The sequence below is a fragment of the Tamandua tetradactyla genome, chromosome 4 (assembly GCF_023851605.1).
Source record: "Tamandua tetradactyla isolate mTamTet1 chromosome 4, mTamTet1.pri, whole genome shotgun sequence".
Lineage (NCBI taxonomy): Eukaryota > Metazoa > Chordata > Mammalia > Pilosa > Myrmecophagidae > Tamandua > Tamandua tetradactyla.
In genome coordinates, this window is record NC_135330.1 from 13,862,723 (window position 1) to 13,879,478 (window position 16,756).

The 16,756-nt window shown below is 42.5% G+C and overlaps 1 protein-coding gene across 1 annotated transcript in view; it reads right to left on the bottom strand.

Annotated features, from left to right (window-relative positions):
- Positions 1–6,159: 6,159 nt before the first annotated feature.
- CD48 (CD48 molecule) overlaps positions 6,160–16,756 on the bottom strand; it is a 28,115-nt gene continuing 17,518 nt past the window's right edge. Inside the window, exons 2-4 of the mRNA XM_077156635.1 lie at positions 14,863–15,165; positions 10,309–10,575; positions 6,160–8,486 (exon numbers count right to left, since the gene is read on the bottom strand). Coding sequence (XP_077012750.1) covers positions 8,401–8,486; positions 10,309–10,575; positions 14,863–15,165 — 656 coding nt within the window. The 3' untranslated portion in view covers positions 6,160–8,400. The remainder of the gene's footprint in view (positions 8,487–10,308; positions 10,576–14,862; positions 15,166–16,756) is intronic.

Here is a 16,756-nt window from a genome sequence, read left to right on the forward strand (position 1 = left end):
AAGCAAACTCACCACCGTCCCCCTGTCTACATGGGACATGAGTCCCAGGGGTGTGGACCTTCCTGGCAACATGGGACAGAAATCCTAGAATGAGCTGAGACTCAGCATCAAGGGGTTAAGAAAAAAACCAGAATGAACTGAGATTCAGCATCAAGGGATTGAGAAAACCTTCTAGACCAAAAGGGGGAGGAGTGAAATGAGACAACGTGTCAGTGGCTGAGAGATTCCAAACAGAGTCAAGAGGTTATCCTGGAGGTTATTCTTACTCATTAAGTAGATATCACCTTGTTATCCAATATGTAATGGAGAGGCTGGAGGGAACTGCCTGAAAATGTAGAGCTGTGTTCCAGTAGCCATGTTTCTTGATGATGATTGTATAATGATATAGTTTTCACAATATGACTGTGTGATTGTGAAAAGCTTGTGTCTGATGCTCCTTTTATCTACCTTGTCAACAGACGAGTAGAACATATGGAATAAAAATAAATAATAGGGGGAACAAATGTTAAAATAAATTTAGTTTGAAAAACTAGTGATCAATGAAAAGAAGGGGTAAGGGGTATGGTATGTATAATTTTTTTTCTCTGTTTATATTTTTCTGTTGTCTTTTTATTTTTTCTGAATTGATGCAAATATTCTAAGAAATTATCATGATGATGAATATGCAACTATGTGATGATATTGTGAATTACTGATTATATGTGTAGAACGGAATGAGCATAAGTTAAAAATGTTTGTGTTTCTTTCTTGTAATATATTTTTAAAAATTAATAAAAAAAAGTAAAAAAAAAATTCTTAAAACCCTGCATGATGTGGCCCCTGTCACCTCGCCAGCTCATCTCATTCATGCTTTCCCCAGGCTCTCCCAGACATACTGGTCTTCTCTCAGTCTGAAACTCAGGAGTGTCAGGCCTTCTTTTCCTGAATGAAGGCTTCATTTTTTGTCTTTGGTACTGGTGCATGGCAGGATGAGGTGGGACGTGGGGAATAGGACATGGCTCAGTAGGCACTGGTCCGTGGAGCTGTCTGACACTATGAATAAACAGCTGCGATTCTGCCTGGGAATTTATAAGGCTCTGGGGCGTATTCCCTTCCAGCCTCATTTCCCCAGAACCCTCTCAAGAGATGGGAAGGGGGGAAGGGGCGGGGGGAGCTATACATGGTCTGGGAATTGAACACTACTGGCCCTTTTTAATGCACTTGCCTTCCCAGTTTTTCTCAGACCAAACATACCCCACAAGACCCTGGGCACATATAAAATTCTTTATTGAATTATCCAGTAGATCTCAAAAGCACAGAGAACTTTAGAAGGAGCAGAAGTTATAGAAATGTGCTTATTTAGCAGAGTGTCACAAGTCTGGAAAACCGTTCCAGTTGATTCGTCTTGATGGAGAACCAAAAAGAATTGCCCATTAACCTTGTACCTAGAACCCAAGATTTAGCTTTTCTGTTTATTCATCAAGTTATTCTAAAATCTTTCAGTAAAATTTTCCTCCATCTTTTTTGTTTTGGTATCTTGCGTAACACAGCTGATGTACTGCAGGAAGTACAGTTTCTTTTCCTTTTGATTCTTTCTCAACCATCCCAAATACAAATGCCTCAAAATCAGCCAGATGCTAATTGACATTCTCCTTTGCTAAATCGAACTTGAGATTGCAGCATGCAAAGGTCAGTTCTAATCTAAAAAAACAAGATGGGTTCTTCTCATCCCTTCCAGTGAAATTTTGCAAATGATTTTCTTACTAGTTTTCCGAAGAGTAAAGCAGCCTTCAATCATATTTGGAAAGAAGCTTTCTCTCATTACATGACTCTGACTTTATGAAATTATAAGCCCCAGAATTATAATGCTACGAGACATTTTATTCCTTAAGAACTTTGCTTTTCAAGAGCCACCACCCAAGATGGGAAAATCCCTTATTTACCATTTAGAAATATGGCAGCAGATTTATTTAAATATCTTTTTGCTCAAACATCTCCAGAAACCAGGTGTTATTTCCTCTAGAGCACCCCTGCAACTTTCTCCTCCCTCTTCACTGAGGGATCCTTCACACACACTGACCTAACCTGATGCCTGCTCATTTTTCAGTCTCTGATTCCAAAGGGAAGCTCTTTCTGGCACTCAGAAGTAGATCAGATCTGGGCATAGCCCAAATATCCCTAAAGAGTGGGAGAAAGATCAAAGGTGATGGTGGAATTGTACACAGAAGGTCGAGTTTAACAAATGACTATGAGTGCTGACTCATTATACTGATATTTCTTTTAGCTTCCTGTACCTTAGAGCAGCTAGAAATAAAAACTTAAAATTGTGGATTTGTGACCCATACCAAACTCTGAAATCTGTTCTATGACTGATTGTTGAGATGTACTTTGAAATGTATTGCTTTAATTTATATATATATTATTTAAAGAGAAGGAAGAATATAACAGAGAAGATAGGATTTAACAAATGAGTATGACTGCTGAATCCTTATATTGATATTTCTGTTGGTCTCCAGTGTCTAGCAGCTAGAAGAAAAAACTAACAATTGCAGAACTGTAACCCATACCAAACTTTAAAATCTGTTCTATAACTACTTGTAAAAACGCATTTGGAAATTGAAAATAAGTAAATAAATAAATCAGATCTTTCTGATTTACATTCTCTCAGTCCTCACTAGTTCTTTTATCTAGCAGTTGTCATATTTGACACAGGTAGCAGCTGCTTTAAGTTGAATTCAATTGAAATTAAATTACTAATTTTCTGCTGCTCTCTGCCAGATTAGAATGTGTTCTGGTGTGAAGACAAGAACCAGGTCCCTCTTTCTCAGTGGTATATCTAGAACAGTGTTTGACTCCTAGCAGCTGCTTGATAAATACCTGTAATTAGGTTTTTGAGCTGTCTGAACTTAAACTTGGCTGGTTGGGAACAAACACCAAGGAACTTTTCTTCCCTCATTCATGTCAGGATTATGTCAAATATGTCTTCCATCACCTAAGGATGTTTTGGGCAAATCCCTCAGTTTTGTTTTTATCATTTCCAGTAATTTAGCAGTACAGTTCAGTATAAAACTCCCTTCTTTCTCTTCCTGTCACTTCAGCTCAGGCTTATCTCATTGTCCAAAAATGTATAAAGGGGAAGGAAGTACTGTCTGATCTTTTCCCCCTTCTATTTTACCTCATTTTGTTCCAGCTTTTCCAGTGATTTGGGGCAGGGAGGAGAAGGCCAAATTATTTCTTGCTGACCTGGCCACTGCTGGTTTTCTCTGTTTCTCCAACTAATATAGATCCACTATAGATGCCTTCTGTGTGGCAGATATTAAATGTCAATGCCTTTGTGGAGCAGAAGAGTGGGTGTTTTATGACTCTGTGTGAGGTTGGCAGAGGTGGAGGGGCTCACCACTAAAAGTCTGCTGATGTGAGAGATTATTCTGGGTCAGTGTCCTTGAGCCCTCATCCTACGCAACTTCCACTGAAGATGCACTACGCAACCTCTTGCTGCTGGGATCTGACACCTGGTGGCCTGGGTGGCAAGACCACTCAAGCCTAGCTGCCTTCTGCAATGTTCACAATAGAAACAGTGGTGTGCAGGCTGCTCCCCATCTCTCTCCAATCCCATGTGTCTACCTTAGGGAAGATCAATGGATCCACCTCCCAACTAAGAAATGAGACATTGGTCTCTCTTCTTTTACATACCTTGAATTTCTCAGGTAGTGCTCTTGGAGACCCTTTCATTTGGCATCATAGGAGGGGGAGCTCACCCACAGGGAAGAGAGGCCAACAGGTCTCTCCCTACTCCAAAATTTTGATCCTGACGATTCGGTCTCTGTCCGCCCTCTCTAGTTTTCTATTGATATAGATTGGGGGTGAGGAAGGCTAGGTGACTGCTGCCAGTTCAGTTGTCCCTTACTAAGCCGTTGAGGCAGTGTTGTCTGCCCACTTATTTGCAACTCTTTTTAGAATGTGAGGCCTCTTTGTCCCAGTACAAATTGGAGACATTAGGAAAATTCCCATCAGAATCATATTACAAACAGCTGTTGACAGATTGAACCAATGTGTTTGTTGTGTTATCTGCTCTTCAGGGAGTCTCTGCCCAAGCTGGGCTCCTGAACAAAGAGGTCACTGGGCTAGAAGGCACATGTTAAGGGGATTATAGTTCCTATTTCACCAAGGAAGGAAAGAAACAAACCCAGGTACTTCCTGTTTCATGGACATATGGGACATCAAGGCAGAACTGAGCATCACAAGGGTTGGGCAAAAAGCAGGAATGATGAAAGAAACATCTCAGTGGGATGAGGTGGAATGGAGGAACAGAAAAATAAGATGTGGGAGATGATGGGGATTGAAATTGAGGGTGACTGAATTTTGGAGGGGAAAGGATGGTGGAGGAGAGAGAAGGAAAGACTATGAGGCTGGGATCAGGGGGAGGGGATGGGTGAAGGGACTGGGCTGACCCAGCTGGAGCACAGGAAAAGGAAGAGCAGCTGGTGAAAGAGAATAAGGGTTTGTGGTTACCACTTGCCGGGTGATGCAGGTGGCTTTGGACTAAACCTCCCTTCTGCCCCACCATACAGTCTTCTGATGAGGTTAGTAATGGAGGTAGGAGTGGGGCAGAGAATACAGCTCTCCAGGTGTAGGGGCTGCCACCTTAGCAAATGCCCTGAGTATAAGTCTGAGGACACTGAAGGAGGCTGATCCTATTTTTCCCAGGCAAGAAGGGAGGATGAGGGATGGAATGCTTTCTAAATTTGCTTTTATCTCAGCAAGAGTTGTGTAGAATTAACTTGGCCAAAGATGCCATTTAAAGTTCATCCCACGAAAGAATTTTGGAAAGACTTCTTCTTCCAATACCCCAGACCCATCCCTTAAAGGAGAGCATTCATTAAAGAGCTCAACACATGGCCTGGCACGTAGGCGGACTCAGCCGATGTCAGGTTTCATTAAGCAACTCACAGTTCACGACCTCAGACCCTAGTCTAAGTAGGCACTTGGTAAGTATGGGTGGCAAATTAATGAATTAATTTTTCTGAGGGTCCAGGTTTACTTTATGCATGCCTTTACCAAGTTCCACTGCCAGGGCCCAATGGAAGTCATTTATCTGTGCAAAGCCAGGTGTAAAGATGACATTCTTTCCGTTCTGAGAAGCGCCTAACTTTGGAAACCTTCCATTTATCGTCTTGCGCCGGCTATTGGGACAGGTTGGTCCCTGGAGGTATAAGTGGTATAGCCTGGGGATCCTGGCTATTGAAATTTTGACTTGAGAAAAGAAGCAGTGTAGCAGCCAGATGCAGAGCAGGGGAGGAAGTAGAGGAGAGAATCAGGCCCACAGAAAGGAATAAAACCATGAAAGTGAAGGTCAGAACAGCGAGGAAGCTAAGAAACCATCTTGTGCTTTGCTGGTCAAGTGGTCCAGGTATGGCAGTATTAGCATTACCTGGGAGCCTCTCAGAATTGCAGAATCTCAGACTCCACCCCAGACCTTCTCACATTCAGTCTCCATCTTAACAAGATAAAGTTAAAATTTGAGAATCTCTTATCTAACCCAAGGCTTTAAGTTTTACTTAAACTCACTGCAGTGGAGACAGCTGGGAGCAGTGCAGCTGAGGAATAGCATGAAACAGCTTGTCCGAAGACTTCAGGTCCCTTGAAGCTGCTCATTTGAAAACTTTGGGCAATGCTGGAACATCATCTTTGCACAAAGAAAAAGGGCTTGTGTTTGCTGATATTCATTACCACTATTTCAACGTACACAAACAGATGAGAGGTTGAAGAGCACACAAGAATCAGGCCTTGAGTCAGGAACTGGAACTTTTCAGAGAGGGAGCTGCTTTGGCACAGAGTATCCTTGTGGTATGTCTGACCTCATGGGCTCTTGATCTGTGCAGTTGCACAGGGCCCCATGTTCAGAAGGGCCCTGAGCTTGGTTTCATGCTCTACCATCATCATCTGGAAATTCTTAATAATTTTAACTTCCAACTTGTGTTTTGTAAGTGAAGTCCGCAGGGACAATGGAGCATGCACATGAGGAGAGGAGACTCTAGCAATAAGCGCATCCATCACCATTCCCTGGTGCCCCATTCATGGGGAGCATTCACGATGCCTCACCCACCATGTGTGAAACTTCAGCAAGATTCAAAGAAAGTACCAGGTAAGCATGTTAGGGAAATCACCAGCTTCCATAGAGTGTTGGTAAAGATGTGTTTGCATCAAGAAGTGAAATGAAAACAGTTAAGTTAGCTTTGTGCAGTGTTTCCACTGTTCTGGAAAGAACAAGATACATGCGCATGTAGAAGCTACGAAATATAAATCAAGTAATTTCAAAGATCCCACACATGGATTAAATGTTTTTATACTTGCATTTAAAACTGACATTGCACAATATTAAGATTAATGGTAAAATTCATGACGGATAATTTAAATTTTCGATTAATTAAATAACAAATAACAATACAAGGACAAGTCAAGAGAGAGACTGCAGAAGAAAGGAAAAAAACTTTTCTGTTTCAGAGCCTTTAATGACACCTTTTTTCCCCGCTTTTTTGGAAAAGAGACGCCACATTTTCATTTTGCCTGGGCCCTACAAATCGTGCATCCTTCAAAGATGGGACAAGCAAGGAACCATTGGTGCCTGTGACCCAGGCTATCTAAGGTGGGGTTTGCTTCAGGTTTCCAAGTACAACCAATAAAAAGGAGAGATGTGTCTCGTCCTTAGCAGTAAGGGCCATGCTTATTTGTCTGGTATGTTTCCTTCCTACTGCTTTCCCCAGAAATGCCTTTTCACTCCCCTTGGAAGTGTATGTATGCAAGTGTATATGCTTGTGTGCATGTGCATGTGTGTGTACACACGTGGGTATGTGTGTGTATGCTTTTTAGCTTTCTGGGACTCATTGTTGAGTTAAGAGAACCTGGCTTAAGGCGGATGAAGCAGCTTCTGAAGGTCACAGATTCTGACAGTTTGGGGCCCTAATATCCCCAGAAAACTTCCTCTTCTACCAAGAAAAAAAAGTGAGGAAGAGGAAAAGGGTGCTGCTTACAGAGAGGAGGTGTTGGACTGGAGGATGGAGGCTATGATTGGAGTGGGAATGTGTGCTGGGCTGAGGGGAGGACGGGGGCCTTAGGGAGCCCGTACTATTCTGGGGTAATAGACAAAATCCCAAATTTCTTGTCATGCATGTCCAATGGAGACCAGGCAACTGCCCTCCAAGCTCCCTGCATCGGGTGCCTACACTTCTCAGAGTCCTTGACTTCCTGCCATATCAACATTTCGCTGACCAGAACCTTGCTAGATAGAAGGAGAGCTGGAAAAAGAGAGTTTTCCTATTGTCCCAAGAAGAAAATGAAAGGTTCTGGTGAACACATAGCATTGTCTCTCCCTCAGAAGAAATGAAAGGGAGTAGGGATGTGGGGAAAGTTTGTGTGGTTTAAAGAGACAATGCAGTTCCCTAAAGGGAGAATGCATTCTTTAAGGAGCCTCTTGGCTCCAGGTCCATGGGGAGATTTAGAAGAGGGGAACATAAAGCACAGTTGCCAAGTGATATGTCTGTGGAATACCTGAGGGTTCTGTGTCTGTAATGAAGGACCCTGTTAACAACATTTTGTCAATTTGGTTGTTTCCTTAGATCCCATGATTCAAGTAGGATTTGAAGAGTTGCCCACATACAAACCATGGTGAAAAAGGACAGTGGAAGCTTCTGTTCCCCTTGAAAGGTTTGGGGGATTTTCTTATCTACCAAAGTTTCTTCCTCAGTTCTGGGGGAGGGAGCCTGGCCCTATATTCCAAGAAAATCTAATGAGTGTCTTCCTCAAAAAGGGTGGAATAAGACAAACCACTCGGAAGGAGGTCAGATTTTGAGCTGAGTACAGGGAAACGGGAGCTTGGGAGAGCTGAAACCCCAGGAAGCTTAGAATGGAGATTGGAAGAAGGGTCAGAGGTAAGACAAATTAACTCCCCAGCTGTGCTGGCAGTCAGGGCCTCTGAACCCAGGATCTTCCCTGTTGTATCTTGATGTTCCAGCTCGTCCAGGCTGACAGAACAAACGTTGTCTGATAGGTTAGGACGACTCCAGTAATTTACGTTGACATCATAACAGATGTTTCATTTAAACAAGCAAGAAAACATTTGCATATTAAGTTCACATTTTTTTGGTAGGAAGAGCAAATATGTATCTTTGTATCCTTGTCTCTATCTATCGATCATCTATCTCTATCTCTCTATCTATACACGTTAAAGAAACAATTAGGGAAAATAAAATGAGGTATCAGCAATGCTTCAAAAAGCTAAGTTGAAAATCCTCAGATTTTCAACACCACACTTTCCCCTATCCCATGTAGCCAGAGCTCCTGTCTGGGTTAACAGTCCTACGCATGGTTGCTGATGAAGGCAATATCCTCTGGTTTTCAAGCTTTATTCTTGAGTTATAAGAGTTAATCCCAGATAAATAAGCATCCAAGAACAAAGGGTATCATGACCTCCAGCCAAGTTGCAGTCCAAATTACTCCAAAGGATTGAGCTGAAAGAGCAAGAAAAATACGAATGTTTAAGGTGCTTTGGTTTACGTGTTGGGAAGGAGTTGGGCGTGTTGTTGGGCTTAGACTTGGTAGCTGAGCAGGGGAATGAGCTGCCTTCCTGGATCCAGTCCCAGTGGGCCTGAGACATTCTCTCCCTCACAAGGACTCAATCTTCCCAGACCTAATATATTAGGAGCACCCAAATCTCTTAAATATCACTGGCTTAGCTGGGTATTTGAAGGTTATCTTGACATATCTATGGGCCCAGGAAAAAGGGAAGGAAGGAAGGGAGAGAGGAAGGAAAGAGTAAAAGAGGGAGAGAGGGAGGGAGAAAGGGGAGGAGGGAAGAAATAGAAGCAGGGATGAAAGAAGGGAGAAAGAAAATGGAAAATGAAACAAAGTGATAAAATGGGGAGGGGAGATTTGGGGTGTTTTTCTAGGATGTTTTGGGGGGTTAAAAAGTGACAAAATGGGTCTAGCCCTTCCAAAAATGCATGTATTATTATTTTCATCATTTCTGCAGATGAGCAATCAGCCCCATTTTAAAAGAGACAAGGATTGCACCTCTTCTTTCATCTGGGTCTCAGATATGATGTTCATATGTGGTATTAGAACACCCAAGTCAAATTATAGTCTTATGGTCAGACATCAAAACTAACTGTTCCATTGGGTCTATGGTAGCAGGAAATCAGGGAATATCCAAAGAGGGCAGGAAGGACATGACCAATTACCTAGGAAGAATAAAGTAGAGCATAAATTTTCATAGCCCAAGTGTGAGAGCAAAGGTAAAGATGTCAGCACAGGCAGGGGGGTGGACGAGGTCCAGGAGGACCATGTGAAAGCAACATCTCTGGGGGTCATGATCCCTGATGACTGGGCATGACTGAGATTGACAGACAAATAGCTGTCAATCAAATGATTTCAATCATACCTGTGCCACAGGTATGAGTTACTTCGGAAGAATTCATGCACCTGGGTCTGGGAAGCAAGAACCTGGAATGCTGGAGATAGTGAGCCAAATTTATTAAGGGGTCCCCCAAACCCCTAGTGTCTCCTGAGTTTAAGAGAACTGAACCCAATTTAACTATTATTCATTGGAAACTTGTCAAATGACAGGACCCGTCCTAGGGAAGTAACATAAATTGCCTCATTTAATTCTCCTTAAAAGGATTATCTAAGAAATAAGAACAATGATGTTGTCTTTTATTTAAGAAGGATAAAAATTGGAGAAATTGTCTAGCTAGTGACAACCCTGGATTAATCCCAAGTGTGACTTCTCTAAACCCTATGATCTTAACTACCCTAACAGAGCACCCATGAGGCCTGATCTAGAGCCAGAAGTGATGCTCAAGTGAGGGATGCCTCAAAGGAGACACAAAAGAATCCAAAAAGTGAAACCCAGAGCCTCCACCCTAGTTCAAGGCTCTCACAGGAATGCCTCTATGCACCTGTTTATCCACATCTGGACTGTTCTCCCAAATTCAGACATGACAGACCACTCGTCCTTTTCCTTCCTGCTCACCCTACAATTACCCTGGCCTTAGACTTTAGGACCATGGCCTCTTAGGGAGGGCCATCAGAGTCGGATGCCAACTGCTCTTTGTCTAATGAGGACACAGAAATCCCCAAGAGAGCTTGCTGAGAGGGGGTGGCCAAGCTGGGAGTAAAACCCAACTTTCCCAAGTCTCCCAGATGCCTTTGAGATTCGCCACCAGATTCTGGGCCAGATGGCCAAGAAGGATCCTGGCACCCTTTTCCATTCACGGGACAATGAATTCCTGCTGTCCACCTCATTTCCCCAGCTCCTTCAGGGATATTTCTTACCCGGAGTACAGGGCGAACTCAAATAGATTGTGTTGTTCTGGCTGCTGGCAGGATTACTGAACTGGCAGGTGACAAACGTGGCGTGGTTGTCTGGTTTAAGGGTGATTTCAAGCACACTTTTCTGGCGCTCCTTTGGAAGGGGTCCTAACTCTGTAAACCACATGGACTTCACAGACTCATCATGGATTTCACATGACAGTCTCACATAGCAGCTGTTATTCTTTTCACGTTTCTCTTCAATTTTTATGACAGGTTTGGGTACAGGGTCTGAAAAAGGAAAGTATGTTAAAAGATGAGATAATGAGTTTATACATATATGAGGCATTTATTTATGATGAAAGGATTTGGCCAAAAAAGCACAAAAGGAGTTGGGGAGGGCTGTGGCGCCTGACTACAGAGAGTCATGGAGAAGAGACCCCAACAGAGGGACCCAGTTAGCACTTCTAACTTCGGGAGGCTCTAGACAGGTAAAGCTATGCTGAATCCAGGAGGGGGAGCCAGAGTCCTGGGTTTCCCAAATGCTCAAGGTCCCTTCTCTAACAGTGACCCACCACCGGCAGCTTGACCCTTCTATCCTTCAAGATTAATTTGACTTAGTATTTCAGGCTTAGATTCAGGGAAAGTCCTGGAGTAGGAGTTACCAGCCCGCACATGGCAAAGTATTCTGTGCAACGACCAGGGGAGGTGCCATCGTCCTGGACTCTGGCAGCGCTACAGAGAAGACCCTCACGTAGTTCCCAGTACATGTCAGCCATGATGAACAGCACTGAGTCTGTTAAAGTTGACTTCCCAAAGTCTAGCACAGTGCCTGCCACAAAGGAGATACTCTATTAGTACTGATGAGAGGAAGAATGAATGAATGAACAAATGACGAATAAAGCATTTATGTGATGAAAAGAGCAAAACACTAGCTTTAGAGGGAGACCAGTCTTGGCTCTGGTATAGTGACATTAGGCAAAGTAGTCAAACCCCTGAACTTCTTTCTCCTCATCTGTAAAACAATCCTACCTCACCGCGTTAGTGAGATAAAATGGCACCAACCATTGGGAAGGGCTTTTATAAATATTGAAGTGTTTTATATGTGTTGGAGATCATGTTATTATCACTATGGTTGTCCCAATGTTGGATTGGAAGAGAAATAATACATCCAGTATCGATCCTTCTTTCACTAGAGCTGGGTTTATCTGAAATCCTCTGGAATCTTTCCATTCTGGTCAAGGGCAAAATGCCTATGGAATCAGTGTGGCTCAGAGCTCATGGAGTCCAATGTGGCAAAGAATTTACCAGATCAGGCCTTGTTTCTGAGTTGTAGGCATGTGGAGGGGTTATAAAGTCTCTATCAGTCTCACCTCCTGAACTCAATCCATCTCTGTGAAACTGTCTCAAATCACTGGACTGCCCCCACATGCTTTACATGAGAAATATTTAGACCAGTTTTCACCATTTCCTGTGTTGTAACCTCATGGGTTACACTCCTTCCTCATTTCCCACAATGACAGCACAGCTCGGTTCCCCACAATGACAGTACCATTACTAGCCACTTTGTGGGTTAAATTCATGGAGCCAGCTGGGGTGGTCTGGCTCTAAGATGGTCAGAAAAGCCTGGGCTGGGTCAAAGAACAATTCCTCCCCAGGCCAGCCTCTGGATCTTAACTTCAAGCAGAGTGTACTGAAAGATTTTTGGGGGATTTTTAAAATATATATATATATTTTTAAATATTCAGAAATTTGCAAGCTGGTTGTGAAACCATTAGCAGCTTAGAATTGGCCATGGTGGGAGTATTCACACCATTGAAATTGGCAAATATGACAAATCAGGGTTTTTGTTTGTTTGTTTTCTTTTCTCCAGCTGGTTTACCAGAATCTCACTATAAGAGAATTTGAATCTTTCCTTCTCCCAGAACTCTCCTGAATTTTCAGGCCATATAGAATAGAAGAATTGCAAGAGGGCAGGCTCTGGCTAGTGGGACCTGACTATATACAATATCATACATTTGCACTGTACTTCAGCATTTTAAAAATATTTTCACTTTCATTATCTACTTTGCTTCTCATAACACCCTAAAAGGTAGATATAAATATTTCTCCTCATTATATGATGTGGAACCCAATGCTTTGAGGTGCCTAACCCTTCTTCTCTAATACATTTCCCTCTCCAATCTCAGGGAGATTTCCCTAGGAATCATGTTTCTGCCATATATAACCTAATCCTTTTGGCCATAAATGTTTGAACCAAGTACACAAACCTAAACCAAGCTGAGCCAATCATTTTTTCTCTCTTGAACATTTAACCAAGAGATACAAAAGTCTAGCCTTTGAGAGATCATTTGTGCAAATGACAAGAACCCACAGGTACAGTCCATAGATTCCAGAGTTCCCAGCCATACCAAGATTCCCTTAGGTACCCATTTCCTTCCCTTTAGCCCTTCCTGACTCTTCTCACCTCTTTCATTTGCTGTAAATGGCCTTAGTTGTTTAAAATAAATTATCCCTTTTTGCTAAAGGTACATTGAATTGCTTTCTGTTCATTTCATGAAAGGAGCCTTACCTCATGTAGGCAAAGAGATATTAAGACCTTTGTCCTCAGTCACAGATCTACTAAGTAGTTAGCTCACATTTGAATCCAGGTCTGACTCCAAGTATAATGCCCTTATCCTTCTCCCATACATACTGGGTAAGCTGGAGCTATGAGTGGGAGCAATGAAAGACTACATTTTTCTCCTACACATTCTGAAAGGTTAAAAAAAAAAAAACAAAAACGCGTCTATGATGGTTATTCATGTGTCAACCAGCTAGGATATGGTGTCCAGTTGTTTGGTCAAGCAAGAACTGGCCTGATTTTACTGTGAGGGTACTTCATGGATTGCTTTTCATCGATAGTCAGTTGATTGGATCTATGGCTGACTGTAGCTATATCCAACAAAGGAGTTATAAATCAGTTAGAGATTATGAAGCCAAAACTGAGGATTTCAGAAGTCGGCAAGAAAAATTCTTGACTTTACTTCAGCCATTCATCTTCTCGTTGTTAGTCCAGCCTCACCTCCATTGGAATTTACAATTTTTTATTTGCTCTACAGGATTTGAACTGGCCAATCCCCACAGTTGCATCAGCCAATTCTTATGTAAATATGTTAATATTTACACACATATATATACATATACATGCATATATGCATACATAGGTAATTATATATATAATTATATGTGTAATTATATATATAATTATATCTCCTGTAATATAATATATATATGTTATATATATATAGTTATATCTCCTGTCAGTTCCATTTCTCTGGACAACAACAATTTTTGGTACCAAAAGTGGTTCTTGAGAAACAGAATCTTAAGGATGAAATTTCTGAGTTGTTTCTGGGGTTTTTAGAATTGGTTCTTTAATCTGATTAGATATAAAGGCACTAATAATTATTTTCCCATTGACCAAGAGGGCACTGATAGTCCATGGCATGAACTGACAATAGAGATATACAAATATCACCATTGGCTACCCCTACTCAAATGCTTATAGTGACACATAGCAGATTTTCATAATGTTGAAAAGTATAATGATTTGGGCTGGTTGTTCCTAATTACAGCTGAATAAAATTGCTACAAAAAAAGAGAGAAAGAAAGAAACGATGAGCTCCAGGTTTCAAATTCCCAGCTCAAATATTGCATGAATGACATGATAGTTTCTATGTGTGCCCTGAAAGAAGCTCCTATTTCTTTTAGCTGTGGACGAGATTTCTGAAAACCAAATGCAGAATCTCATCGTACAAGTAGCTGAATTTTAACACAAATTGAATTCTCAGCTTTGTAGGGTGTCTGCTGTTTAAGTGAGGGCACCGATTGGAAAGGAATGGGGTCCTCAAAATTGGAATGGGAGCATATGGACTGATCATGATGACGGTAGGAGTATTGAACCCCTAAATTCTTCTGAGTCTTCTTTGCGAGATAAACCTGTAACAGTCTGACCTGAGGAATCAGCAATCCCACATCAGATTGGAGAGATTAACCCTGTTTTGCCTGATAAATCCATAATTGCCTCCCTCAAGGAAAGGGCCTTCACATCTCTATCTGAGATTAAGCTTAATAAACCAGATGCAACTATAACAGAATCCCTTGAAGTAGTTGACTTGCAAGACACTACTTCTCATGGCTCCTGCCTCCTTCCACCCATCCTTTATCTCTTCTATCTTTTTCTTCAAGTCTGATGAAGTCTTTGTCCAGAGATATAATTAAAATGAGCTCAGGACTGATTTGGGTTGATAGACAGACAGAATGAAGATAGAGAGGAAATGATCTCTATTGTTTGCCTTCTCTCCAAACCTTAGTCTCACTAATGTCAGAAGACATTTTAGCTGTCCCAGGGCTATCAATTTTGGGGTCTGCCTACTGAAGTCGATTCCCAAGTAGAATAGGCTCTAGGAGAAATGAATCGAACATGCCCCAAGATTTTTACCCTCCTCCTCCCAGAGAGTGCCCCCGGGACTCCCAGGAAGCCTCCCAGGGGCCACTGGCTGGGGAAGGGTTGTGTCCTTTGGCGCCCTTACTCACCAAACACTTTCAATGGAAACTTCCACTCCTGCTCATTCCCAGTCTTATACAACACTTGCAGGATGTATGTACTGCTGTCTTCTTTCTGGACTTGGAAGATGTGCAGTGTGGTAGCTGGATCACCAAGCTTGACTCTGCCCTTAAATTTAGAATTAAAGTATGTAGTTTTGCCCAAGTCCCATTCTGCAATTTTCTGAGCAGACGTGTAATACCAACTGAGTTGCTCGTAGTCAGACAGTTGCTCAGAGATGGTTAGGCTGACGTTGCTGCCAGAGATGGTGATCACCCCAGGTGCTGAAGGAACTGTCAATGAGAGTCAGAGTGAGACCTTAGAGAATGTAGTGTAGTCCGGGGACCTGAGCTTTGAGGACATCTGCTTGGGGGCGGCAAATAGAGTCTTCATCAAAAGTCCTAGCCTCTATGGGGACAATTAAATTAATTGGCTGAGCCCTTGACCTTGGAGTTCACCTCTCTGAAACATTCCTGCAAAGCATAGGCTAAGCTTACTTAAAATTAGGCCTACAAGTCATCTTCAGAGAACCACTTTTGTTGTTCAGATGTAGCCTCTCTCTCTAAGCCAACAGGGTAAGTGAACCCACTGCCCTCCCCCCTACATGGGACATGACTCCCAGGGATGTAAATCTCCCTGGCAACATGGGACACAAATCCTAGGGTGAGCTGGGACTTGGCATCAAGGGATTAGAAATCCTTGTCGACCAAAAGGGGGAAGAGAGAAATGAGCCAAAATAGTGTCAGTAGCTGAGAGATTTGAAACAGAGTTAAGAGGTTATCCTGGAGGTTATTATGCATTGTATAGATGTCCCCTTTTTAGTTTAAGGTGTATTAGAGAGGCTGGAGGGAAGTGCCTGAAACTGTAGAGCTGTATCCAGTAGCCACATTTCTCAAAGATGACTGTATAATGAAAGAGCTTTTACAATGTGAGTGTGTGATTGTGAAAACCTTGTGTCTGTTGCTCCCTTTATCTAGGGTATGGACAAATGAGTAAACAATATGGATAAAAAATAAGCAAATAGTAGGGGGAACAAAGGTTAAAATAAATTGGTTAGATGGAAACACTAGTGGTCAATGAGAGGGAAGGGTAAAGGGTATGGTATGTATGAGTTTTTTCTTTCTTCTTTTTATTTCTTTTCTGGAGTGATGCAAACATTCTAAAAAGTAATTGTGGTGATGAATGCACAACTGTGTGATGATATTGTGAGCCACTGATTGTACACCATGTATGTAATGTTTGTATGTTAAGAATGTTTCTGTTTGCATGCCATTTTATTAGTAAAAATATTTTTTTAATTAAGAAAAAAAAGAAGTCCTAGCCCCTAGTTGATCATGAAGTCAGTGAAAGTTGGAGCTTAACAAGTAGGCAAGAGGCATTCTGGGAAAATGGCAGAATCGGGTAGATTGAGCTCAGCCCTGCTCCAAGGAAAAGTTAGAGAAGGGACCGGAGGGTGACTGAGATGGTGATTCAAGAGCACAATTGACCTGGGAGAGTCTTCTGCACCACACAGAATGGCCCTGGTTGCAAAAGCTGAGAAACTGAGAAGCAAAGAACTGGAGCCTAATGCAGAAGCCCAGAGCCCACAGGAGTACATGGATGGGGAGACAGGGACTAGGAAGTAAACCAAGCCGCATTCCTTGACCGCGCTACACTCACCAGTGCAGCCTGGCAATCCGCAACTCACCCATACCCCACACGCCTGAACCCCGCCATCCGTCCCCACTCCTCACTCCAAGTGCCCCCACCCCACCAACCCCCAGTGTGCATCCACACCCCACACCCCACCCCAAGTGCAGTCCAACCTACCTTTCCTGCACACCTCCGGAGAACTACCTCCCCTTCCCTGCTCCCTACAGGCTGTTGCCAGCACATAAAACCTGC